This window comes from Mustela erminea, chromosome 18 (assembly GCF_009829155.1).
Source record: "Mustela erminea isolate mMusErm1 chromosome 18, mMusErm1.Pri, whole genome shotgun sequence".
Lineage (NCBI taxonomy): Eukaryota > Metazoa > Chordata > Mammalia > Carnivora > Mustelidae > Mustela > Mustela erminea.
In genome coordinates, this window is record NC_045631.1 from 61037976 (window position 1) to 61058428 (window position 20453).

Here is a 20453-nt window from a genome sequence, read left to right on the forward strand (position 1 = left end):
GGGTGACACCAGTAGCCGCAGCTTCACTTGGCCGCATGCCCCTGGATTTCCCATAGTGCTCACCAGCCCGGAGGTCCTCGTGGTCCCTCCATGCCCTGATGCTTCCGTCGTCCCTTTGCGTCTTGTCACTGGGGGGCTTCTAACCCTGACAGTGGGAGGAAGCGCAGGCCAGGAAAAGGTGGGAGAGCGCCCTGACATCCGACAGCCAAATTAATGTCCTGAACAACCTTCCCTTGGGTTTTTCTTTCTCTTCCAAATTAAAATTTTTCAGCTCCCTTGTATCCTGGGCCAGGAGTCACTGGACCATGGTGCATCACACTCCCAACCTTGGGTGACTTGAACGATCCCAGGCTCATTTCTTGCTGGTCAGTGGGGCTCTGCTCACTGCAGCCTGCAAGGGGCCAGATGATGGGGGCTCAGAGACTCACTCGTGGGTTTTGTTTTTTTTTTTTTTTAAAGATTTTATTTATTTGACAGACAGAGATCACAAGCAGGCAGAGAGAGAGGGGAGGAAGCAGGCTCCCTGCTGAGCAGAGCGCCCGATGTGGGGCTCGATCCCAGGACTCTGGTATCATGACCTGAGCCGAAGGCAGAGGCTTTAACCCACTGAGCCACCCAGGCTCCCTGCCCATGGGCTCTTCTTTTTTTTAAAGATTTTTATTTATTTATTTTGAGAGAGAGCGCGACAAAGTGAGAGAGAGCACGAGAGGGGAGGTCAGAGGGTGAAGCAGACTCCCCCTGGAGCTGGGAGCCCAATGTGGGACTCGATCCCAGGACTCTGGGTCCATGACCTGAGCCAAAGGCAGTTGCTTAACCAACTGAGCCACCCAGGCGCCCCGCTCATGGGCTCTTAAGTGCCTCTTTGGAAAGTCACAATGCATCTCTGCTTAGGTTTTCAGCTTAAGGAAGTCACACAGCCACGCCTCACTCCTAAGGACACACCAGAAACAGCAGAGCCCTGGCCCCGCCCCCCTCCAGGTTGCTGCTTCCTGGCACAGCGGGGTGGGCTCAGCATGGCCTCTGCAGCTCCTGGAAGCACAGTGGGCCCAGGCTGAGTACTATCCTGCGGCAAGGATGTCCCCAGGCCCGTGTGCCGTCACATGGGGCTCAAGGGTGCGCAGGACGGGGCAGGAGCCGCTGCAAACCACTGGGGCCTGGTCTGTGGTCTCTTGGCCCGACATCAGGGCGACGCGTGAGCTGCAACAGCACCCGTTCGTGGGCTCTCCCTGCGATGTGCTTCCACACGCGCCCCTGTACCTGGGAGCCAGGCGGGGAGAGCACGTCGTGCACATTCTACATGAGGTCAACGGAAGCCACAGAGGTGGCACGATGTGTGCCCGACAGCCTTCCCCCGGCACTCTCCGACATCCTCCCAGAGAAGCCGTCTGCCCGGTTCCGTGGGAGCCGCTGACCAGAAAGGGAAAGCCTCCGTGCAGAGAGCTCGGGCTGCTTGAGGGCACAACCGCACTCGCCTCAGGTGGGGACAGACTGTCTCCGTTGCTAGCGCTGCTGTGGGCACAGAACGGCCTGGCTCTGCCAACGAGGTGTGGACACCAGTGGAGCCAGAGGCTGAGGGCTCCGGGGGAGCACGGCAGGACCCGGGGATGGTTCCCTGCAGAGCAAGTCCGCAAGTGTCCAGTATGTGCGGTTACACTATGCGAGACATTTCTCGGGTGGGGACGTGCGGGTGTGGTTTTGTGGTACTTGGAGCAAGGGGTTCAGTGTCCAGCCCCGGGCATCAGGCTGTTGGGAATGCCTCACTTCTGTCCTATGTGGGGGGCGGACGTAGAAGGCTCCAGACTGACTGGAGTTGGCCTCACGGGGCCAAAGAGGTCTGGAAGTGCCACCTCCACGTCACCAGGGGCCAGACGCCAGCAGCTAGGCCATCCCTTCTTCCAGAAGGTCCCCTCGCACGGGCAGCACCCTGTGGGGAGACGCCTGTTTTGTGGGCGGGCATTCTGCTCCCAGTGTCCCCCAGCACCGCAGCAGGCTTAGCAGCCACGCTGCCCTCCTGGCTGCCTCTCCCAGGTAAGGACTGCAGGGCCGAGCCCGAGCACGGGAAGCGCAGGCTTTAATGGCTCTAGGTCGGTCAGTGGGGCCTCTGCTCCGGGGCCGTGGGCACAATCACATTCTCCTCGTGCACATGTGGGCACTCACACTAACACCCGCCATGCGGGATGAAAGCACAGGCCCCACGTGCCAACACGGGACGGGGGTGGGGGCGGGTGTGACGAGGCAGGCCCGGATAGTCAGTCCTTCAAATTGTAGTTACGGATCTTGGGGGGCTGCTGGCAGCCTTTAGTTTTCGAAGGGGGAGCTCTGGCGGGTCTGGCGGGGAGGGCCTTTGCCCGAGCTTCCATCTTCATCCCTTCGACGGCAAAGGCTGCCCGCGTGGCCGCGGAGCTCCCGTCCGGGTGTCTGAGGCTGTCGGCTGCTGGCCGCGCAGTGCGCTCTGCAGAAGGACAGCAAGAGAAAGGCCTGTCACAGCACGAAGGGAGGAAGCGGCAGGAAGCCTGGGCTCCCCGAGGACGAGCTAAGCGGCTGCGACTCTCGCCCGCACAACCCAGAAACCCCACGCCTTGGCCCCCGGAGCAGAGCCCGTCAGGCCAGAGGTCCTCCCTGGGGGACGAGCTCTGCGGCCGCAGCTATGCCGGGGGCCCTGGCACGGGGCGGATCTCTGGGACACACACTCCCCAGATGCACCGTAGGGCTGGGCCTGCTCCTCCACTGGGCACTCTGGACACACCATCTCCTGCCATTTCGCAATGGGTCCCCGGGGCGGGTGCTGAGTTAATGGTTGACCCAAGGCAGGTCTCAGGCTGTCCCCAGCTGTCAGCCACGTTCTGCCTGCTGGCTGTGCTTGCCAGCCCCTCCAGCTGCCCAGCAGCCCTGATGTGTGCGTCCAGGCACAGGCCGAGGACCCAGGAGCCTGGCCCACGTGCCGCACGCGTGGGCCCACACGCAGGGGCAGCCCTTCCAAAGTGACCACCACGGCGTCTCCAACTCGGGCGCAGTAGGAGGCTTCCAGTTTCCAAGCTTCTCTACTTGGCAAGTTTTTAGAACTAGGACTATATTTCTTTTGTAAACAAAACAAAACAAAAAAGATGGTGGTGGGAAGCAGCCACAGCTGGAAGGTTCCCTGAGAGGTCAGAGTGGTTCTCCCTTGCGGGCTGGCCCAGTGGGGAGGGCTGGGGTCCCTGGAGTACCCCAGGAGGGTCCCGGCAGATGGGAAAGCTGCCCTAGAGAGCACACGTGGGGCAAGGTGGGGCCCGGCACCAGCATCTCACATGGGTGACACACACACCACACGTCTCAGAGCCAACTACCCAGGGCCTGGACCCCATACGGCCGTGTGCAGCACAGGTGGGGGACACCGCGTGGCGGGGACCCACCCGGGTGAGGTCTGAGGGCAGGCCGAGGGGACAGGAAAAGGCCTGTGCTCTGGAAAGCACACACAGGGGAGGCACACTGTGGGCTGTGGGCTTGCTGGCATCGTCCCCGGTCCTGGGAGGTGGAGGTCTGCCATGTGTACCGGGTCCCTCGCCTCACCTTGGGCCTCCTCTGTCCTCGCGAGTACCTGGAACGGGTCTGTTCCCTACAGGCTCCCTGGGGTCACACAGCCTTAGGCTCCCTTCCTGGGGCCAGGCCCGTTCTCCTCCTAGTGCCTGGTCTCCAAGCACTGGGATCCTGGAGTGGGGCAAGCTTGGTCCCTTGGATGTCCCTGTTCCTCTCTGCTTCCCGAGGCCATGGCTGTCTCCCTCATGGAGGAGAGGCCCGTGCCTTTGCTTCTCTAACTGCAGACCAGTTCCCTCCCCCTGCACACGCCCTCCTGCCCCAATCTCATGGGCCCCATCCCGATAGCTGATAATATCTGGGCCCGTCCTGGGCGCCTGGGGGGCTCCGTTGGTTGGGCCGCTGCCTTCTGCTGAGGTTATGATCCTGGAGTCACAGGATCAAGTCCCACATCGGGCTCCCTGCTTGGTGGGGGGTCTGCTTCTCCCTCTGACCTGCCCTCTTCTCATGCGCTGTCAAAAAAAAAAAAAAAAAAAAATCTAGGCCCACCCTGTGCTCCGAAGCAGTGGCCAGCGGGGAGGGGCAGAGTTGGGACCCTGACCCCACAACGTGAGGGACCGGCCCTTGCAGGGATTCCACGGGACTGGCCTGAGCTCCCCCTGGCCATCTGCTGCCACCAGGGTTGGAGAGGCGGGGGGAGGTGGCACTCTGGGAGGAGGAAGAGCCCAGGCCCTGAGGCCTTGTGCTTGGGGGGCCCGCGACGCTGACCGCGGGAACAAGGCCTCTGAAAGAAGACGGCGGAGGCAGCCATGTAGTCTCGGGGGGTTTTGTCATGCCCCTTCCTGCAGAGCCCTCCCCGAGGCGGCGAGGAGGCAGCCAGCTGCCCCAGGTGTGAAGCTGGACGGGTCCTGCCTGTTTGCCCTGTGACCATAACCTGAGATGCGCCCTCCTCGCTCAGGCGCGTGACTGGTTTGTGGCGGGGGACCCCCTCCCCTCTGCCCTTCCCGGTCCCTGCCTGCAGAGCCCAGCCTGGGACAGCTCTTCCTGCGCTGGGGCCTGACATGCCCCCCGTCGGGGCCGGTCTGGGTCCACTGTGCCCAGGGCCTCACAGCTAAGAACGTGGAAGCAGGAGCCTATGTCTGTGCCGGGGCTCCCAGGGCTCGGTGAGTGCTCCGAGCTTCCCGGCTGCCTGGAGCCGCCGCTCAGCCCTCGTCGGACTGGGGGAGGCTGGCCGCTCTCAGGAGCAGGTCAGGCTGCTGCCGGCTGTCAGGGCGCCCTGAGGGCCTCTGAAAGCCGTTGGAAAGGCTGGGGACACGGAGCCCCTGCCAGCCCTGACTCTCCAGGGCCTTCCTTGGGGCCACGGGGGCAGCTCAGCTCTCAAGTCCTTGTTGCGGCCTTGGACAGTAGGGACAAGGCCTCCTCAGGCTCAGGCAGCCTCGCTGGTGCGGGAGCCCTCCGGGATCCGCTCCTTCCATCCCGGGTGCCGACAGGCGCTGCTGCCACTGAACCTTCCCTCCAGCTTGCGCGGGAGCCTCTCCTGCCGCGGGGTCCAGCCCTTCTCAAATGAGAGGAACTGCACCCCCACCTCGCCTTGCCCCTCATCCCAACCCCCGCAACTTTCCCTGTAAGCAGGCTCCATGCCCAGTGTGGAGCCCACCGTGGGCTTGAACTCATGGTCCCCAGGTCAGGACCTGAGGATCAAGAGTCGGACGCGAAACCGACTGAGCCCCCAGGCGCCCCCAGCCCTCCTTCTGATACGTTGTTTTGAATGAGATTATGTCAAACTCCCCAGAACCTTCCAAGGCTTCCTACCATGGTGGGAGGGAGCCCAGGCCTTCAGTAGACAATGCGCCAGGTGGGGTGGCCTCTCTCCCTAAGCCCACGCCCCGAGTCTCCAGAAGCTGCCAGCTACTTCCCAGAGCCCCGAGCCTGCCCGGAGTGACCCTGCAGGGAGCGCCTGTCTGCCCTCGGTACAGAGGCTCTGGGTGGACATTCCTGGGCACGGCTGTACTCAGCAGGGGGAGGGCAGTGCACAGGAAACCCCAGATCCTTCAGGGCCCCTCAGGCTGCCCCTGGCCTGAGGCTGGAACCCTCTTGTTAATCACCCCGGCACGCCTGCTCTGCCCCCTCCTCCCTGAGGTTAATACCCAATGCCAACCCTTAATCACTTCTTCCTACTATCATTTTTGGGGTGCCCCTCCCTAGATCTGAGTCTGCTGATGCCTCTCAGTGTGGCCCAGTGTGGTTCCTGTCCTGCATCTCAGGAAGCGCGCTGGGCAGCAGGGAGCATCCGGGGCCCCAGGGAAGGGAATTTAGGGGACATACCCTGTGAGAGCAGCGAGTCCTGCCCTTGTCGGGGCTGATTTGTCCGAGGCGGGCAGGCAGAACCCGGAGAGCGGCCCAGCCCTCCACGTGGCCTCTGTTCCTTCTCTGGGCCCTGAGGCTCCACAGCACAGGAAAGAGGAGCTGACAGAGGCCAGAGGTGGGGCGGACGGCCGCAGAGGTGCGGGTGCAGGGGTGGGGGCGGCGCCAGGACAGTGAGGACTGCAGGTCCGGGAAGGAGCAGAGAGTGATGGCCAGTCCACCAGCCCCGCAGAGGCGGTGGCGGGAAGAAGTGCCCGGGCCCCAGAGGGGAAAGCGTGCAGTGGACAAGCCGGGGGTGCGGCCTGTGTGAATGGACGTCGGGACCCTGGGCGAGGGCCTGGGGAGCAGTCAGAGAGCCATCCTGTGAGGCACAGGGAGCAGAGGGGGAGGGGTCGGCTCTCACCTGCCTCCTTCCCACAGATCTAAGCCCAAAAGCTGGCTAAACAGGGTGAGATTCACGAAGGACTTGTGTCCACAAGGGACCAAGGCGGGCACACCGCGGTCACAGCCGGCAGGCTCCCTGCCACCCCTGCTGGCGCCGCCCCGCCTCGTGTCCCCGGCCACACGCCGCAGTGAGCTGCTCTCTGCCCCTCTTGGCGGAGGAGGCTGCTGCAGAGGACTGAGCAATGCTCTCCCTTTCCTCGCAAACGCGGCCCCTGGAGAGGGCTGCCATGGCCACACGCCCACAAGCTGCCCATCTCGCTCAAGGCGCTGAGCCACTCCGGCCAGAGGCTTCCCCACACCAGACCCCAAAATGGCTCTCTGGAGGTCTGGTGAGGGCCGCACCCGGGCTGCTCTCGGGTGCCGCAGAAGCAGAGGCAAACGGACAGAATCCCCACAGGCCAACCGCCGAGGTGCCGGCGGAGTAGGGGTCCCCGCGCAGGCTCCCCTGGGTCTGGGGCCCGGCGGTCAGGCTCTGGGACGTGGCTTGCGGCGCCGGTGCGGCTCCTTGTGTGGCTGCAGCTGCGTGGGGAGCGGGAAGGCCCGCGGTGGCTTCCCGGGGCGCTTCCCTCCGGAAGGGCTGGCCACGAGAGGACACTCGTCCTGTGTGCCGAGTCCCCACCCCAAGCCCGCAGGGCTCAGGGCACAGCTTGCTGCGGCGCACCCCTGTCTCATGCCCAGGCCGTGGTGTCTCCGCCCCCTTCACTCCCTGATCCTCTCCAGGAGACCCAGGGGACGGTGGTTAACTTTGCTCCAAAGGGGGGTGGCGATAGGTGTCGGATGTCCCCCCACTCAGGAGGCCAAGCCAAACTGCGCAGAGACGTGGGCCTCAGGGCCTGAACCACAGTGCCACGGCCGTGCCCCCGACTCTGCCGGGAAAGGGGCCCCGGCCACCCTTGGGGGCTGGACTCCGGCTGGAAGGGGGTCTCGGCTGCCCGCAGTGGCCAGAGCGCCTCTCTGCCGCGTGCCCCAGCTCAGAGGAGGCTTCACGAAGCCCAGAAACCGACCCGACGGAGCCCCTGGCTTGCCCACAGGCCACGCCGCCCACCTCCTCCCTGGCCTGACGGAACGTCAGCTAGGACACGACGGCCTGCCTAGAAGGTCCTCCACCCACGGAAGCCAGGGGCCCTGAGCTGCGGCCCAGCTTCCAGCCTGGCGACCCGCGGGCGGCTCTGCCAGGCCCCGGATGGCCGGGGGCAGGCGGAGGCACCGCGGACAGGCCAGAAGACGGTAGGGCTGCGGGGACGGGCAGGCGGCACTGGGCCCGCTGGGGGTGCCCAGCCCAGGGTCTCGGGCTCCCCAGCGATCTCTGCCCACGGTGGCCTGGAGACGGGGCCGCCTCGGTCCCGGCGCACTGGCTCCTCCCTGGACTGTCCGGCAGAGGCCCAGCCCTCAGGGGACAGGTCTTCCCTCCTGCCTCTGCCGCGCTGCTGGGGACTCTCAGGCAGGCGCTTCCAGAGAAGGCTCCTGTACAGAAAGGGGGCCGGCTCCAGGGCCTGTGGTCCCCACGGGGACACCAAGGCAGGGTCACTGTGCGTGTCAGAGATGAACGTTCACATCAGAAAACGCAACGCCGGGGGACACCTGGGGACGCAGTTGGCGGAGCCTCTGACTCGTTTTCAGCTCAGTTTGTGGCTGCCGGGTCCTGGGGTCGAGCCGCATCGGGATCCCTGCCAGGCCGGAAGCCTGCGTCTCCCTCTCTCACTCCCCTGCTTGTGTTCCTCTCTCCCTGCTCTCCCTGTCAAATAAGTAGATAAAATCTTAAAAAAAAAAAAAAAAAAAAAGGAAAAAGAAAAAGAAGAATTTATCTCAGTAATGCGAGGCCGGCTTCTTCTCAGAAAATCTACACATATTTACCACATCAATAAGTGAAAACGGAAAAAAATCATGTCTACCACAATCAATGCAGAAAAAACTGATAAAGTTTAATACCTACTTGTGATGAAAACTCTCAATAAATCTGGGTTATAAAAGAAATTTTTTAATTTGATGGAGGGTATATTTTTAGAACCCAGCAATCACACGTATTTGGTGGAAAACCCAGCCTCACTGCCTTCAGGTTTGTGAGTGGATGAGACGCCCACCATCCTGTGGCTGTAGGTCCAGCCAGCTCTACAAGGAAAGAGCGAGAAATCAGGAGTAGAAGGCTTGGAGGGGAAGGCGACGGTTGCCTTCTGAAAACGACCCCATGATGTCCTTAGGGAAGACGGACTGCCGGCGTGGGGGTGGGTGTGGGCGAGGAAGCCAACCCGGGACTCTGGGGAGCTTCCCTCTAGAACAGCAAGCGCCTGGGGGACAGGATAAAATGTCAGAAAGAGGGAAATTGTGAACAGGACGGCCGCCTGCTTCGTGAGCGCACGGGCCCCTTGTTACACAGTCGGGGGCTGGCGGGGGCCGCGTGGTGGCCCTTCCCTAGCAGAGGTGAGTGAGTGACCGATCCGCAGCCTTCTCCAGATGTGAAATGACCCCCCGAGACAAGAAGGCGGGTGTCTCCCCTGAAGCCGATGGAAACCAGGCCGTTATTTCAGGTAAGAGCGAGCGAAAAAATGCAAGTGGGTTTGTTCCATACCCGGTTTAATGTCTTTTAAAGGGTAATGTCTTCACCTTTGCCGATCCGCAGGGGCTCCTGGGGCCCTTCCAGGAAGCCCGGGGGAGGGCACAGGCGACGGTAATGACCTCCCCCGGGAGCTCCTAAGCTCCACAGCGCAGAATAATTAAGAGAGCTGAGTAAATTGATAAGAATTACCAGGATCCTCCGAGGTCCCGCAGCAACCTGGAAGGAATGCAGGTGGTGTCCTGACGGCAGGACAGAGACCGAGCACAGGAGCGGAAGAGGGACGCCCGCCGGGAGGGCTCCTTGCTGAGAACATTGCTTCTATCCAGTTACAACTCACAGGCAATAAATGCACCCATTGTTTTTTAAAGATTTTATTTATTTACCGAGAGCGTGAGAGGAGCAGGCCAGAGGGAGAAGCAGACCCCCGCGGAGCTGGGAGCCCGATGCGGGACAGTCCTGGGGCTCCAGGATCAGGACCTGAGCCGAAGGCAGTCGCCCAACCGAGCCACCCAGGCGCCCAATGCACGCATTTTTAACCGTACATCTCAATGGCTTTTAGAAAACGTGCGCCTCGATTCGTTTGGAACATTGACCCCTGCAGCCCCAAGCCAGCCCTGCCTTCTGCCACCACTGACCCCACAGTCTCTTCTAGAGCTTCCTGTCAGTGGAACACAAGACACTAGGCACTTTCTGAAGCCTGGTTCTCCCAGAAACCGAAGAAATGTTTCCTGAGAACATTCCTGTTCTTACGGATGACCCGAGCTCCTTTACTTGCGGGTTAGTGTTCCGCTGTGCCCCGGGGGGGGCGTTCGCTCGTCCCCTATCTGGGCTCGAAGCAGCTATAAACATTCATGCTAAACTCTCTGGGTGCATGACTTTTAAAAAAATTTTTTTTTACTTATTTATCGGAGAGAGCGAGAGCGTACGAGGGAGCAGCAGAGGGAGAGGGACAAGCCAACTGCGGAGCACGGCGGGGCCTGATGTAGGGCTCATCCCAGCACCCCAAGACCATGACGTGAGCCCAGATCGAGAGCCGACCGGGTCTAGCCACCGACCCCCAGGTGGCCTGCGGGGACGTTCCCCTTTCTCCTGCACGGTAGCCTCGAAACCAAAGGGCTGCGCTGTGCGAGAACACGTTTAACTTAAGAAACTGCCAAACGGCTTCCCAAAGCAGCGGCATTACATCACCCCCACCCCCGCCCCGGCCGCCGTGTGCGCGCGCGTCCCGCGGCTCCAGCACGGTCTGGGTCAGGGGAGCGGGCGCCGCCCTGTTCTTCAGGTCTGCCGCGCCCTCCTGGCTTCACCCTTGAGCATCCCTCGTGCGCTTTTTCTCCATTTAATGATCTTCTTTTGTAAAGGGTCTTTCCAAGCATTTTGGCTATTTTCTGTTGTGTGCATTTGTGTCTCATTCTTGACTTGTTCTGGGTGCAAGTCCTCGACGCGCCGCCCGGCCTGTGGTTTACTTTCTCACGTCTTCACCGCGTCACTGGGAAAGCAGACTCTGCGTTGTCCACGGAGTCCAATCCGTCGGTTTTTTCTTTTTTTAAGAAACATTTCATTTATTTGAGACCGACAGAGAGAGATCACAAGCAGGGAGCAGGGGGCGGGAGAAGCAGGCTCCGCGCTGAGCAGAGCGCCCGATGCGGGGCTCGATCCCAGGACCCTGAGACCACGACCTGAGCCGAAGGCAGCGGCTTTAACCCACGGAGCCGCCCAGGCGCCCCTCGTTGTTCCCCACTTGTATCTTTACTATTTTCTCCTACTATAAACCTAAACTTTGAATTTAGTTTGTTCCTATTTTTCTAAGTTTTTTTTTTTTTTTTTTTTAATTTTAGAGATGGGGCGGGGCCCTCAGGTGGCTCGGTAGGTGAAGTGTCGGCCTTCCGCTCAGGTCTTGACCTCAGGGTCCTGGGATCGAGCCCGCATCAGGTTCCCTGCTCAGCGGGGAGCCTGCTTCCTCCCTCCTCTCTCTCTGCCACTCCCCCTGCTTGTGCTCTCTCATTCTCTGTCAAATAAATAGATAAAATCTTTTAAAAAAAGACAGAGAGAGAGAGATGGGGAAGGGGCAGAGGGAGAGAGAGAGAAGATCTCAAGCACACGGCGTGGAGCCTGATACGGGGCTCGACCTCACCACCCCGAGATCATGACCTGAGCTGAAATCAAGAGTCGGTCGCTTTAACCAACACAGCCACCCAGGTGCCCCTTCTTTGTCCAGCTTTTCGAGGTGGGTCAGGACGGCCGCACTCAGAACAGTGTTGTTCTCTCATGTAAGTATTTGGACGCTTACGTTCCCAAGGGCTACTCTGTGATTTCTTCTTGGACCCGTGAGCATTTTTGGTTGTCATTTTCTGAGATACTTCTCTGTTCTTGATTTCTGATATAATATGTTTGCGGCCAGCAAATACAGTACGTATGATTACCGTCTTCTCAAATTTACCAAGACCGGTTTGATGGCCAGTATGTGGCCTATCTTGTCAAATGTCCCATGTGCATCTGAAAAGAATGTGTGTTCTGGTTCAGGTTACAGAGCCGTACACACGCCTGTTCAGCCGAGCTAGCTGACCGAGCTGCTGAAACCCTCCAGACGCCGGCTGGCTTTTCTGTCTCCTTGTTCTGCTGATTACTGACGGAGAAATCCACAAGGCCCCAAGTGCGATGACGGACCCCTCTACATTTCCTTCCATTTCTGAGAGGGTTTTTAAAAAGATTTTATTTATTTATTTTAGAGAGAGAGAGCACAAGTCGGGGGGAAGGGCAGAGGGAGACGAGAGAGAATCTCAAGCAGACTCCGTGCCGAGTGCAGAGCCTGACATGGGGCTTGATCTCACGACCCCAAGATCACGACCTGAGCTGAGTCCAGAGTTGGATGCTCAACTGACTGAGCCCCCCAGGCGGCTCTTCTTCTGAGAGTCGACAGACTCCATGCGTTTACCACGCTGGCATTAGGAGCATACACACTTGGGAAAGTTGTGTCCTCCTGATTAACTGACTTCCATGCCGTCACGCAATGTACCTCGTGATCTTAGTACTCCTCGTGGGGAAGTCCACCCTGCTGGACGTCAGGCAGCCGTCCAGCCTCTCTTGTCTCTGCCTCTGCATGGACAAGTGGGTTTCGTGCAGACAGCACACAGTCGAGACTAGCTTTCTGCTCCCAGTCGGCTTTTTCATGCAATATTTAGACCATTACGTTTAATATAATCGTCAACGTGATTGGTTTTAAGGTTTTAAATGTACCTTCTTGCTAGATCGCACTCGCGGGTTGTTTTCTGTCCTGTCCGTCCCTGTTCTTCTCTCCCTCTGTCCGAGGCTGCTCTGGGGTTGATGTTTTCACTCCATTGGGTCTATACTGCACTACTGGCTGTTCTTTGTCATTGTTTTTTAATGGCCGTTCTGTGGTTTACGACATGCATTTTTGACTTACCTCATTCGGCTGTGACACGCTGTTGCACAATGTCACCTCCAGGAGCCTTGCACGAGCTTCCCCTTCCCTGTCCCACCACGCCTGCCACCTTGTGACAGGTAGCACACACCTCTGACTTCCACACGTCTCACAAGCCCCATAAGACACTGTTAATACGTGCGTTTTAAACAGTTAGCATATGAAGAAAAATGTAAGCCTGTCCTCTTCATTTACCTGCAGACCCGCCGTGTCTGCCTTTCCGGATTATTCTCTGTTGACCCCCATCTCCATGCAGCATCATTTTCTTTCAGTCCGAAGAGCATCCTCTAACACTTCGTGGAGTGGGGGGTCAGTTGGTGGTGAGTTCTATCAGATTTGTTTATCTGTGAAAGCTTTTATCCTGCCTTAATTTTTGGAGGATATTTTTGCTAGATACAGAATTCCATTTTGACGGCTTTTCTTTCAGTATTTTAAACCCGATGAGCCCTTGTCTTCTGGCTTGCACAGTTTCTGAAGAGAAGTCTGCCATAATTATTTGTTCATCTCTGTGCACTGTGTCCTTTGTTTTTCCTTCAACTGCATTTTAGATTTTCTTTATCACGGATTTCCAGAAACTCAGCTGCAGCCCTCCCTGGGTGGCACACGTGTGTCTAGCCAGCTGCTGGGGTAGTTGAACCCGGATCTGTGAGAGAAGAGTTTGCATCAAATTTAGGGGGAATCTGTTTTGTTTTTACAGAGAGCGAGCATGCAAGTGGGACAATCTCAGCAGACCCTGCGCTCGGCGTGGGGCCCGACATGGGTTCAATCTCATGACACCGAGACCACGGCCCGAGCTGCGATCCCAGAGTCAGACGCTCAGCCGACTGAGCCACCCGGGTGACCCTCGTCATTACTGCTGGGAATAGTTCCTCTCTTCCTGCTCTCTCCTCCTTCTGGCGGACTGAGGGACGCCGGCAGGAGGCCGAGGCTCGCTCTCTCTCGGCGTCTCATTTAGGACAGATTCTCTTGCGATGACTTGGAACTTTCTGTTCTTCCTTCTACCATCTTTGTTCTTGGGTTAATCCCATCTAGTGAGCTTTCCTTATCAAATATTATAGTTCCCACCTACAGAAGTTTTGTTTAGAACTTTTCATATTCTCGGTTCTTCTCATCATGTGTATGTTTTCCTTTAAATATTTGAATGCAGTCATTCCAGTTCTTTTTAATATCTTTGTCTGCTCGGTTATTTCTGGGCCTCTTCCTACCGATGGATTTTCCTCTCGCATGTGGATCACATTTCCCGCTTCTTCACATGTCTTGTACGTTTTGATTGGGTGTTAGGCATTGTAACATTTCCTTGAAAAATTTTTTTAGAGTGTTGGTTTTATTTTGGTGGGCAGTTAGGTTCCTTGACTGGTCATTTCAAAGATTTTTAACTTTTCTAGTCTAAGTCTACGTGGGTCTTCACTCCAGAGGTACCTAGGCCTACTGCTGACGTGTGACTTCTCTCAGTCTCCACTAAAGGGAGGTGACGACGGACACTCATTCCTCGGACTGAGTATCTCCCTACTCTGACAGCTCTGGAAATGGTTCGGCTTACAAGTTGTCTGTCTTTCCTTCCCCTTTTCGTATAGATAGCTACGCTACACGTCTATGGGCTAGTACACAGGGAGAACTCAAAAACATGCCTCTACAGGTTTCTGGAGCTCTCTTCTGTGTAGTACCCTCCTTTCTAGACTGTCCTGCGACTGCCACCCCCTCTGCCTTCCCAAACTCCAATTCCCATTTTTGCAACTCAGTAAGGCTGCTGAGCTCTGTTTGGCCTCCCTCTCTGTGCCTTCAGCCCAGAAAGTGCCTTCAGGCAGAAAGTCAGGGGGATTCTGGAACTCACCTCATTTGTTTTCCTTTTTTCAAGGACCATGATCCTCTGCTGACTATTGCCTGATGCCTGAAAACAGCTGTTTCATATATTTTGTCCAACTTCCTAGCTGTTTACGGAGAGACATTAAAGCATAGTCCATAGAATAGCCAGAAGAGGAAGAGGGCATTAGCCATGCTGTGGCCCCAGAACACACGCCGTGGAAGAGTAAGCCGATTTGGCTATTTCTTAAAGTATTTACTTTGGTATAGAAGTTCTTTCTACATAAACTTTCCCCCAAGTGGCACAACTGTTTCATCAAAACGCTTTCAAGAGGAGAGCTAACAAAGATCTACTTGACCGTCGCTTCTCGAAAAGTTTACAGGACACTCTGCACTTCTTAAAATGTCTCAGGTCGTAATCATTAGCCCAGGCAGGAAGCCGGCGCTGCTCGCCCAGCTCAGGACCCGGCGCTGCTCCCTCCTCTGAACAGAGCACGGGTAGTGCACAGCAACCCGTACCAGTTTGGCTGGTATGCCAGGTCCTCCCGTCCAGTCCTGCCTGAGAGTGGGAACAGGCGAGCCAAGAGGGTGAAGAGCAGGGGGGGGGGACCCCTTGCCCCCTGGGGCCCCACAACCTCACAGTCACAGTGCCAAATAAGCTTCCTGGCTCTCAGGGCCAGCCCTTGTCCCCATGTGGCTCATGAGGTCTCTCTGTGGCGTGGCCAGCGAGAACGCGTGCTGAGCCCGCCAGCGGGAGGCCCTCCACCCATCAGCGGCTCATGCTCCCAGAGCCCAGCCAATGAGCCCTGACTGGAAACTGCCTCACAACACGTTTCTGGTGCGGAGGCCCCCCCTGGCTCTAGCTGGCCCCCTTTCCTGTGGCTTGTGCTGCTGGTCTCCGAGTCGGGTCTCACCAGGTTCTCCTAGGTCTGTCTGTCTCGCAGATGCTCACATTCCAGTAAGGCTCTCAGACCCAAGGGGAGGTCCCTGGTGAGTGCCCAGGCATGAGGGCTACACGGGAAGAAGAGAATGTATTGTTCCAGGTGCATTTACAATAGAATCACAAGACATTCTTTCAGGTCATCTAACCTGTGTCATTCTAACCTGTCTTATCACAAATCCATATCACAAGTGGCCGTCACTCAGAGCCAGTGCTGGGCCATCAGCCTGCGGTCCTGTGTGCAAACCCTGGGTTTCATGAGAAAAACAATAGCATCTCTGCGGAAGCCAGATGGTAATACCCTTGGCGATACCCCGTGGACGGGGTAACTCTAAGGTCCCATGTTCACTGTATGTTTTTATGACCTCAGACCAGGGCTAGGCTCGCAGAGCCACAGCTGAAGCAAGGTGCCTTCAGAGGAAGGTCCAGACCCTGCTCCTGAGCCGACGCAGCCTTCAGGGAGGGCACAGGACAGTCTCCACTCAAGAACACAGACACCAAGAAGGGGACAGATAAGACGGAGTCCTGGGGGCCCACTCAGCCCTAGTCAGAGGCAGGTGACACGCTGCAGGATGGACATGAGGACAAGCCCAGGAGGGCCTGGTGTGTTTGCCCTGCGATAACAAGCGGAAACATTCCGGACTCTCCAGTAGAGAAGCCCAGTCTTCCCGGCAGTCACCAGATTCCCCGGCTGGGAAGGAAACTTGCCAGAGGCCGGGCCTCTCTCTGGAGCCCGCCAGCTGAGCGGAGTCACGGCAGCGTGTTGTCTGTCCTCTCCTGTGCGCGTGCAGTCCTGGCACAGCCCCCAGCCGGGGGGCCACACGGCACGAGGCAGGGCCGGCCAAACCAGCGGTAATTCGGCGCACACATTGTTCTGATTTTTTTAACTAGTTGCCAATACTCAAAAATGAAAACGTGCTACATAAAAACAAGATTACTAGCTTCTCTGGAAAAATGGGACGATCTGGCACATTGCACCATCTGCCACTGAGGGTCAACTGCGGGACAGTGTCACGGGCTTGCTAGAGCCAGCCCACCAGCCCGCCGCCGCCGCCACCCAGAGGACCGGCCGGTGGTTAGCGCGGCCCCCTGAGGCCTGCACGCAGCCATCTGTGCCTGGCGTCCACGGGTACCGTGGTGCGGACTCTCCTCAGCCGGTGGGCTCAGGGTCCGCAAGGCATCGGCTTGGACTCTGGTACTGATCCCCTGACTGGGAGCTGGGAGACCTTAGGGGAATAACTTAGTGTCTGTGGGCCCAGGTCTGCTCACCCGAAGGCAGAGAGCCCTGGCCTTTGAGCTCCGGGAGCTGCTGAGAAAGGGACCCGGTGCCGAGAGGCCTCCACGCGGGCTCGGGCTGTGAACACAAGGTGGCTGGGTCTGTTTTTCCGTGGATTGCTGGTTAAGAACAGCCTGGCAATGTGCTTATCTGATTCAGATGTCATCTCTGTAGAGAGATCTGTTTGGAAACATTCTTACCACACAGGATTTAAAAATAATTTTGGATTAGAAGCCAGTTAGTAGCACCATGCATAGCCTTTTCTTAACCTTTTATGCAATCCTTTTTAAAGAGCAAAATGCTTAATTTCAGGAAACACTAATGTAATTTTCAAAAGAGCAACAATCGACAGAAAAGAAAGTGACACCCACACTGTATCCTTCGAAGTTGTAACCCTTCTACCCCTGCTCATTTTGGTCCTCCAGGGGATCCCCTTGGGGGCAGCAAGGGAGGAGGGTGAGGGTCTCCAGGCAGGGGAGCACTGGGTGCACCGAGGGACCTTTTCAGACCCCACAGGAGAGCTCCCGCCCACCAGCTCCCATGATGCAGCTGGAGCAGGACCCGCCTTGAGTGGGCGGGGCCTCCGGGGCAGAGCCCGCCTCCACTCTGGAGGAGGTGACCCCACAGCCACATTCCTCAGGTGCCCCCCCCCACCGCCATTATCTGTCTGACCTCTGGGACAGCCTTGGCCCTTCCCCCAGCCACCTGCCCCTGCTCCGGTCAGGCCTGTCGCCTCTGGAGCTCCAGGAGTGCAGGGAGGACCAGCACTTGGGCCCTCTGGCTAGGAGCTCCCTGGCCTTGGGCAGGCACTCAGAGTCCTGGGCCCTGGTTTCCTCGCTTGAAAATGGGACAGCAGTGGTCCTGCGGACGGTTTCCTGAAAGGCTGCTGACCCCGTTCAGGTTACATTCATTTGTAAAAACAGATCTCCAGCCGCCCCCTCCCCAGAGCAGGGTCTGACTTTCACAGCTCACAACGAACATGCATTTTCTTACCCTGCGAGCTTCCGCAGTCACTTTTACACACTGTGCGAAACCTAATGACCACAGCACCTGAAAGACAGCCAGCCTCACCCACAGTTTAAAACTGTGAATTAAAACCAATAATGAAATGTGTTTCTCATCATCACATTGGCAAAAGAGAAAATGCTTGATAAAAAAACCAGAAGTGCCGGAGGCTCCTGGCTGGCACAGACCGTGAAGCCACTCACTCTTGGTTTTGGCTCAGGCCCTGATCTTGGGGTCGAGTCCCAGAAGGGGCTCTGTGCCCAGCTTGGTCTGCCTGAGATTCTCTCTCTCTCTCTCAAATAAATAAAGCCTTAAAAAAAAAATCCACCACTATGGGAGTTAGGAAACACACTCATACGCCCTGCAGCCATGAACACAAACTGGGCCAACTTCTTGAGGGTGATTTGGAAATAGCTCCACAGAACTTAAACCTCTCACACCTTTGACCCAGTGATTCGACTTGGAGATACCGTCCTGACAACAGACTCCCACAGACCCGCACATACACAGCAGCACGGTCTTAGGAGCAAAGACCACAGGCCATTGAAACGTCCGTGAATACAAAGCACTTAAAGCCTGTATTCAGCAGTGGATCACTGAACTACTGGGAAGTGTTAGCTCTGTTTGTCTGTACCAACAGAGAGAAAGACGGCCGCTGGGGGTTTAAAAAGCAAGCTGTCTGCTGCTGTACAACTAAAAAGAAAAGGGGAGGCACGCACATTTTAAAATATTTGCTTCTGTGGCCACAGAGAGCAGGGCACACCTGGAGAGGAGCAGGGGACTGGACAGTTGCGGTCTGGGGGACAGAGATGGGACTGGAGGCAGGCAGGGGAGTGACAGGGAGAGAGGGGTGAAGGGGACTGTCTTCTGGCGGAAAACCCTCTGCACCATTTCCATTTATTTCTCAGCCATAAGGAAGTAGGTGTTCGCCATGACTAGCTGAGGTCTGGAGCCCCCTTTGCCCCAGTGGGCGTTCTGCTTCCTGAGTGTCCACACACGTGGCCGGGACACGTGTTGTGGGGTTGACGGCCCCCACCGCCCCCGAGACAGACTCACCAACACAGCGCTTCCCGGAAGTCCCAGCGCCCCGGCCTGCCCCTCCGAGCTGGGTCAGGCTTCCCAAGGCAGGCGCTGAGTTGCCAGTGGGGCCCGACAGCTGTGCCTTTCTGCGGCGGCCCTGGCTGAGTGCTACCGTCCTGCTCCGCGAGGATGAATTACTCGTATGTGAACTTTGGCATCTTGCTTAAGAAAATCTCTCTCCAGTTAGATCATTTTTGAAGTGAAAAAGGGATTATTTTAGACATTTGTGATTTTTAAATCACATCTCAGGTTAACCTTCTGGTCTTTTGTGAATCCTCAGTTCCATTTCTGTATATATTCAGGTTTGATTTTAGGTCATTTAAGTGTGCGGCCGGCACTGCTGGTGGAGGGCGGTCCCTTCTGCTCGGACCGGCCATTCCGGGCTGACCCTCCTTACAGATGCGCTGGCATCTACAAGGCCTGGTTCTTTCCCCTGTATGACCTCTTCCCCTTGAGAACACACTCACTTAGCTTCAAGGAAAACCAGCAACCGGCTGTTTCAGGGTGGAGAGAACGGCTTTACGAGGCGCAGTACTTGCTCCCAGGAAGAGTCCGCTGTCAAAACCTACTTTGTCAACAATGCTGGGCACTTGCTCTAATCGCAGGCTCTTCCCGGGAATCCAGATCCCTGAGCTGCAGACTAAGGGCCTCCCTGGGTTCCATTCTTTCCAGTTATCTCCCTGCTCAACTTGATTGAGCACCGATTGTGTACGGGCTCAGGCTGACCACAGGGAGGGGGAAGAGGGAGGGTCAAGGCTCAAGGCTGATGCCCCCAGCCCAGGTGCACGTAGTCCCAGGACGGGGGCTGGGCTTGCGGGGGAGGCAGGTGCTTGCAACGGAAGGTGGCGAGGAGGTGTCCACAGACAAGGGCGGGGGGGGGGCGGGGCGCCGAGGTTGTGGCCCGTAGGCCCTGCAGTGGGGCCAGAAGAGAGAGGGGTAGGAAGCAGTGGGGCTGGGCGGAGGGCCGGGACGGGGGGTCCTAGCCCTCAGACAGGATGGAGGGACAAGTGGCGACCCGGAGGCGCTGGGTGCCATCAGGTGATCTGGACCAAGGGCAACTGTCTGGGCTCAGGCTCCAGCCTCACATGGGGGTGCAGCAGGGGTCGGCCAGGCCTGTGGGGGCAGGATGGGGGTGGCTCTGGTCCTGCCTAGAAACCAAGGAGCGTGAGTGTCCTTCCAGTGTAAGAACCACGTGTCCCCGAGATACCCCGTGAACTAAAGGTACTTCTTCCCGTTTGGACGCAGATGTCCCACACCATCGGACGGCTCAGCACTCCGACTGCTCACGACGGCTACTCACCACGCGCTGGAAATGGACAAACGCGGACCCGCTTCATCCCAGTTTCTAGAACGGAGCCTCCAGACTGCTTGTCTGGGGTCCGGTTTCCAGCTTTGTACTCGACCATCGGGCTTGGGAACACACGTTTCCCCTCCAGCAGAGCTCCTGTCTGCCTAAGAGTGTCTTTGAGGAAACCAGTGAGGTCCTCGAAAGCACGCTTACACGACGTCAAGTATCATACAGGTAACTCGGTTATGCGTACTCCATACTCCGGTGTACAGCTCTGTAGCTCGTTAAAACATCTAAACCGCATTGATTTCAACCTGTTCCCCCCACCTCAGTTTTTCAAAGGGCGAACCAAAAGCCTACACTGAAGCGCCTCTGCCTTTCATCGCGAAGCCCCGCTCGCCAAGGACAACAGCCCCCCCCCCCCAGACTGTGTTGAAGGCTCCTCTGCACCAGCTTTCCCGCTGAGGACCCCAACACAGCTCCTGGCTGCTGTCCTCAGGGTCTGAGACAATGCCCTGATGAGGCGGAAGAGGGGCTGTCAGCAGCTCTGGAGAAGCACTTCCCTTTCTGCTGACGAGAAAGAGGCGCTCAGCCTCCCCCGCGGCGGTCAGAGCTCTGCAGCCCTTCTGGACCAGCAGGAGGAGGCCGGCCCCAGGCCCACCGGCCTCTGGACCTAACGTGCAAACTGAGGGACTCCCCTGTGTGGGTCAGTGTGTCGGTCCCACTGCTGTGCCAGCCGCGCCACGGTCA

General features: G+C 57.8%; 2 protein-coding genes across 13 annotated transcripts in view; one reads left to right on the forward strand and one right to left on the reverse strand.

Annotated features, from left to right (window-relative positions):
• The first annotated feature begins 1057 nt into the window (after positions 1-1057).
• On the forward strand, positions 1058-16800 carry LOC116578157. Of its 5 annotated transcripts, none has more exons than XR_004280752.1 (3): positions 1058-2028; positions 13012-15348; positions 15425-16800. XR_004280752.1 is itself a non-coding variant. In XM_032322179.1 (2 exons), the coding sequence occupies exon 1, from the start codon at positions 1075-1077 to the stop codon at positions 1993-1995; it is 921 nt and encodes a 306-aa protein (XP_032178070.1). In that variant the 5' UTR covers positions 1058-1074; the 3' UTR covers positions 1996-2028; positions 13012-16800. The 5 variants fall into 5 exon arrangements, 3 of the variants coding, with proteins under 3 accessions (XP_032178070.1, XP_032178069.1, XP_032178071.1); XR_004280753.1 differs by lacking the exon at positions 1058-2028 and adding an exon at positions 11108-11142; XM_032322179.1 differs by having other exon boundaries at positions 13012-16800.
• CCDC57 (coiled-coil domain containing 57) overlaps positions 2022-20453 on the reverse strand; it is a 92892-nt gene continuing 74460 nt past the window's right edge. For all 8 annotated transcript variants that reach the window (XM_032322108.1, XM_032322114.1, XM_032322113.1 and 5 more), the window contains one exon: positions 2022-2452. In XM_032322108.1, coding sequence (XP_032177999.1) covers positions 2250-2452 — 203 coding nt within the window. In that variant the 3' untranslated portion in view covers positions 2022-2249. The remainder of the gene's footprint in view (positions 2453-20453) is intronic.

Coding starts and splice junctions, on each gene's coding strand:
- LOC116578157 (XM_032322179.1), top strand. CDS start 1,075: ATGTCCCCAGGCCCGTGTGCCGTCACATGGGGCTCAAGGGTGCGCAGG.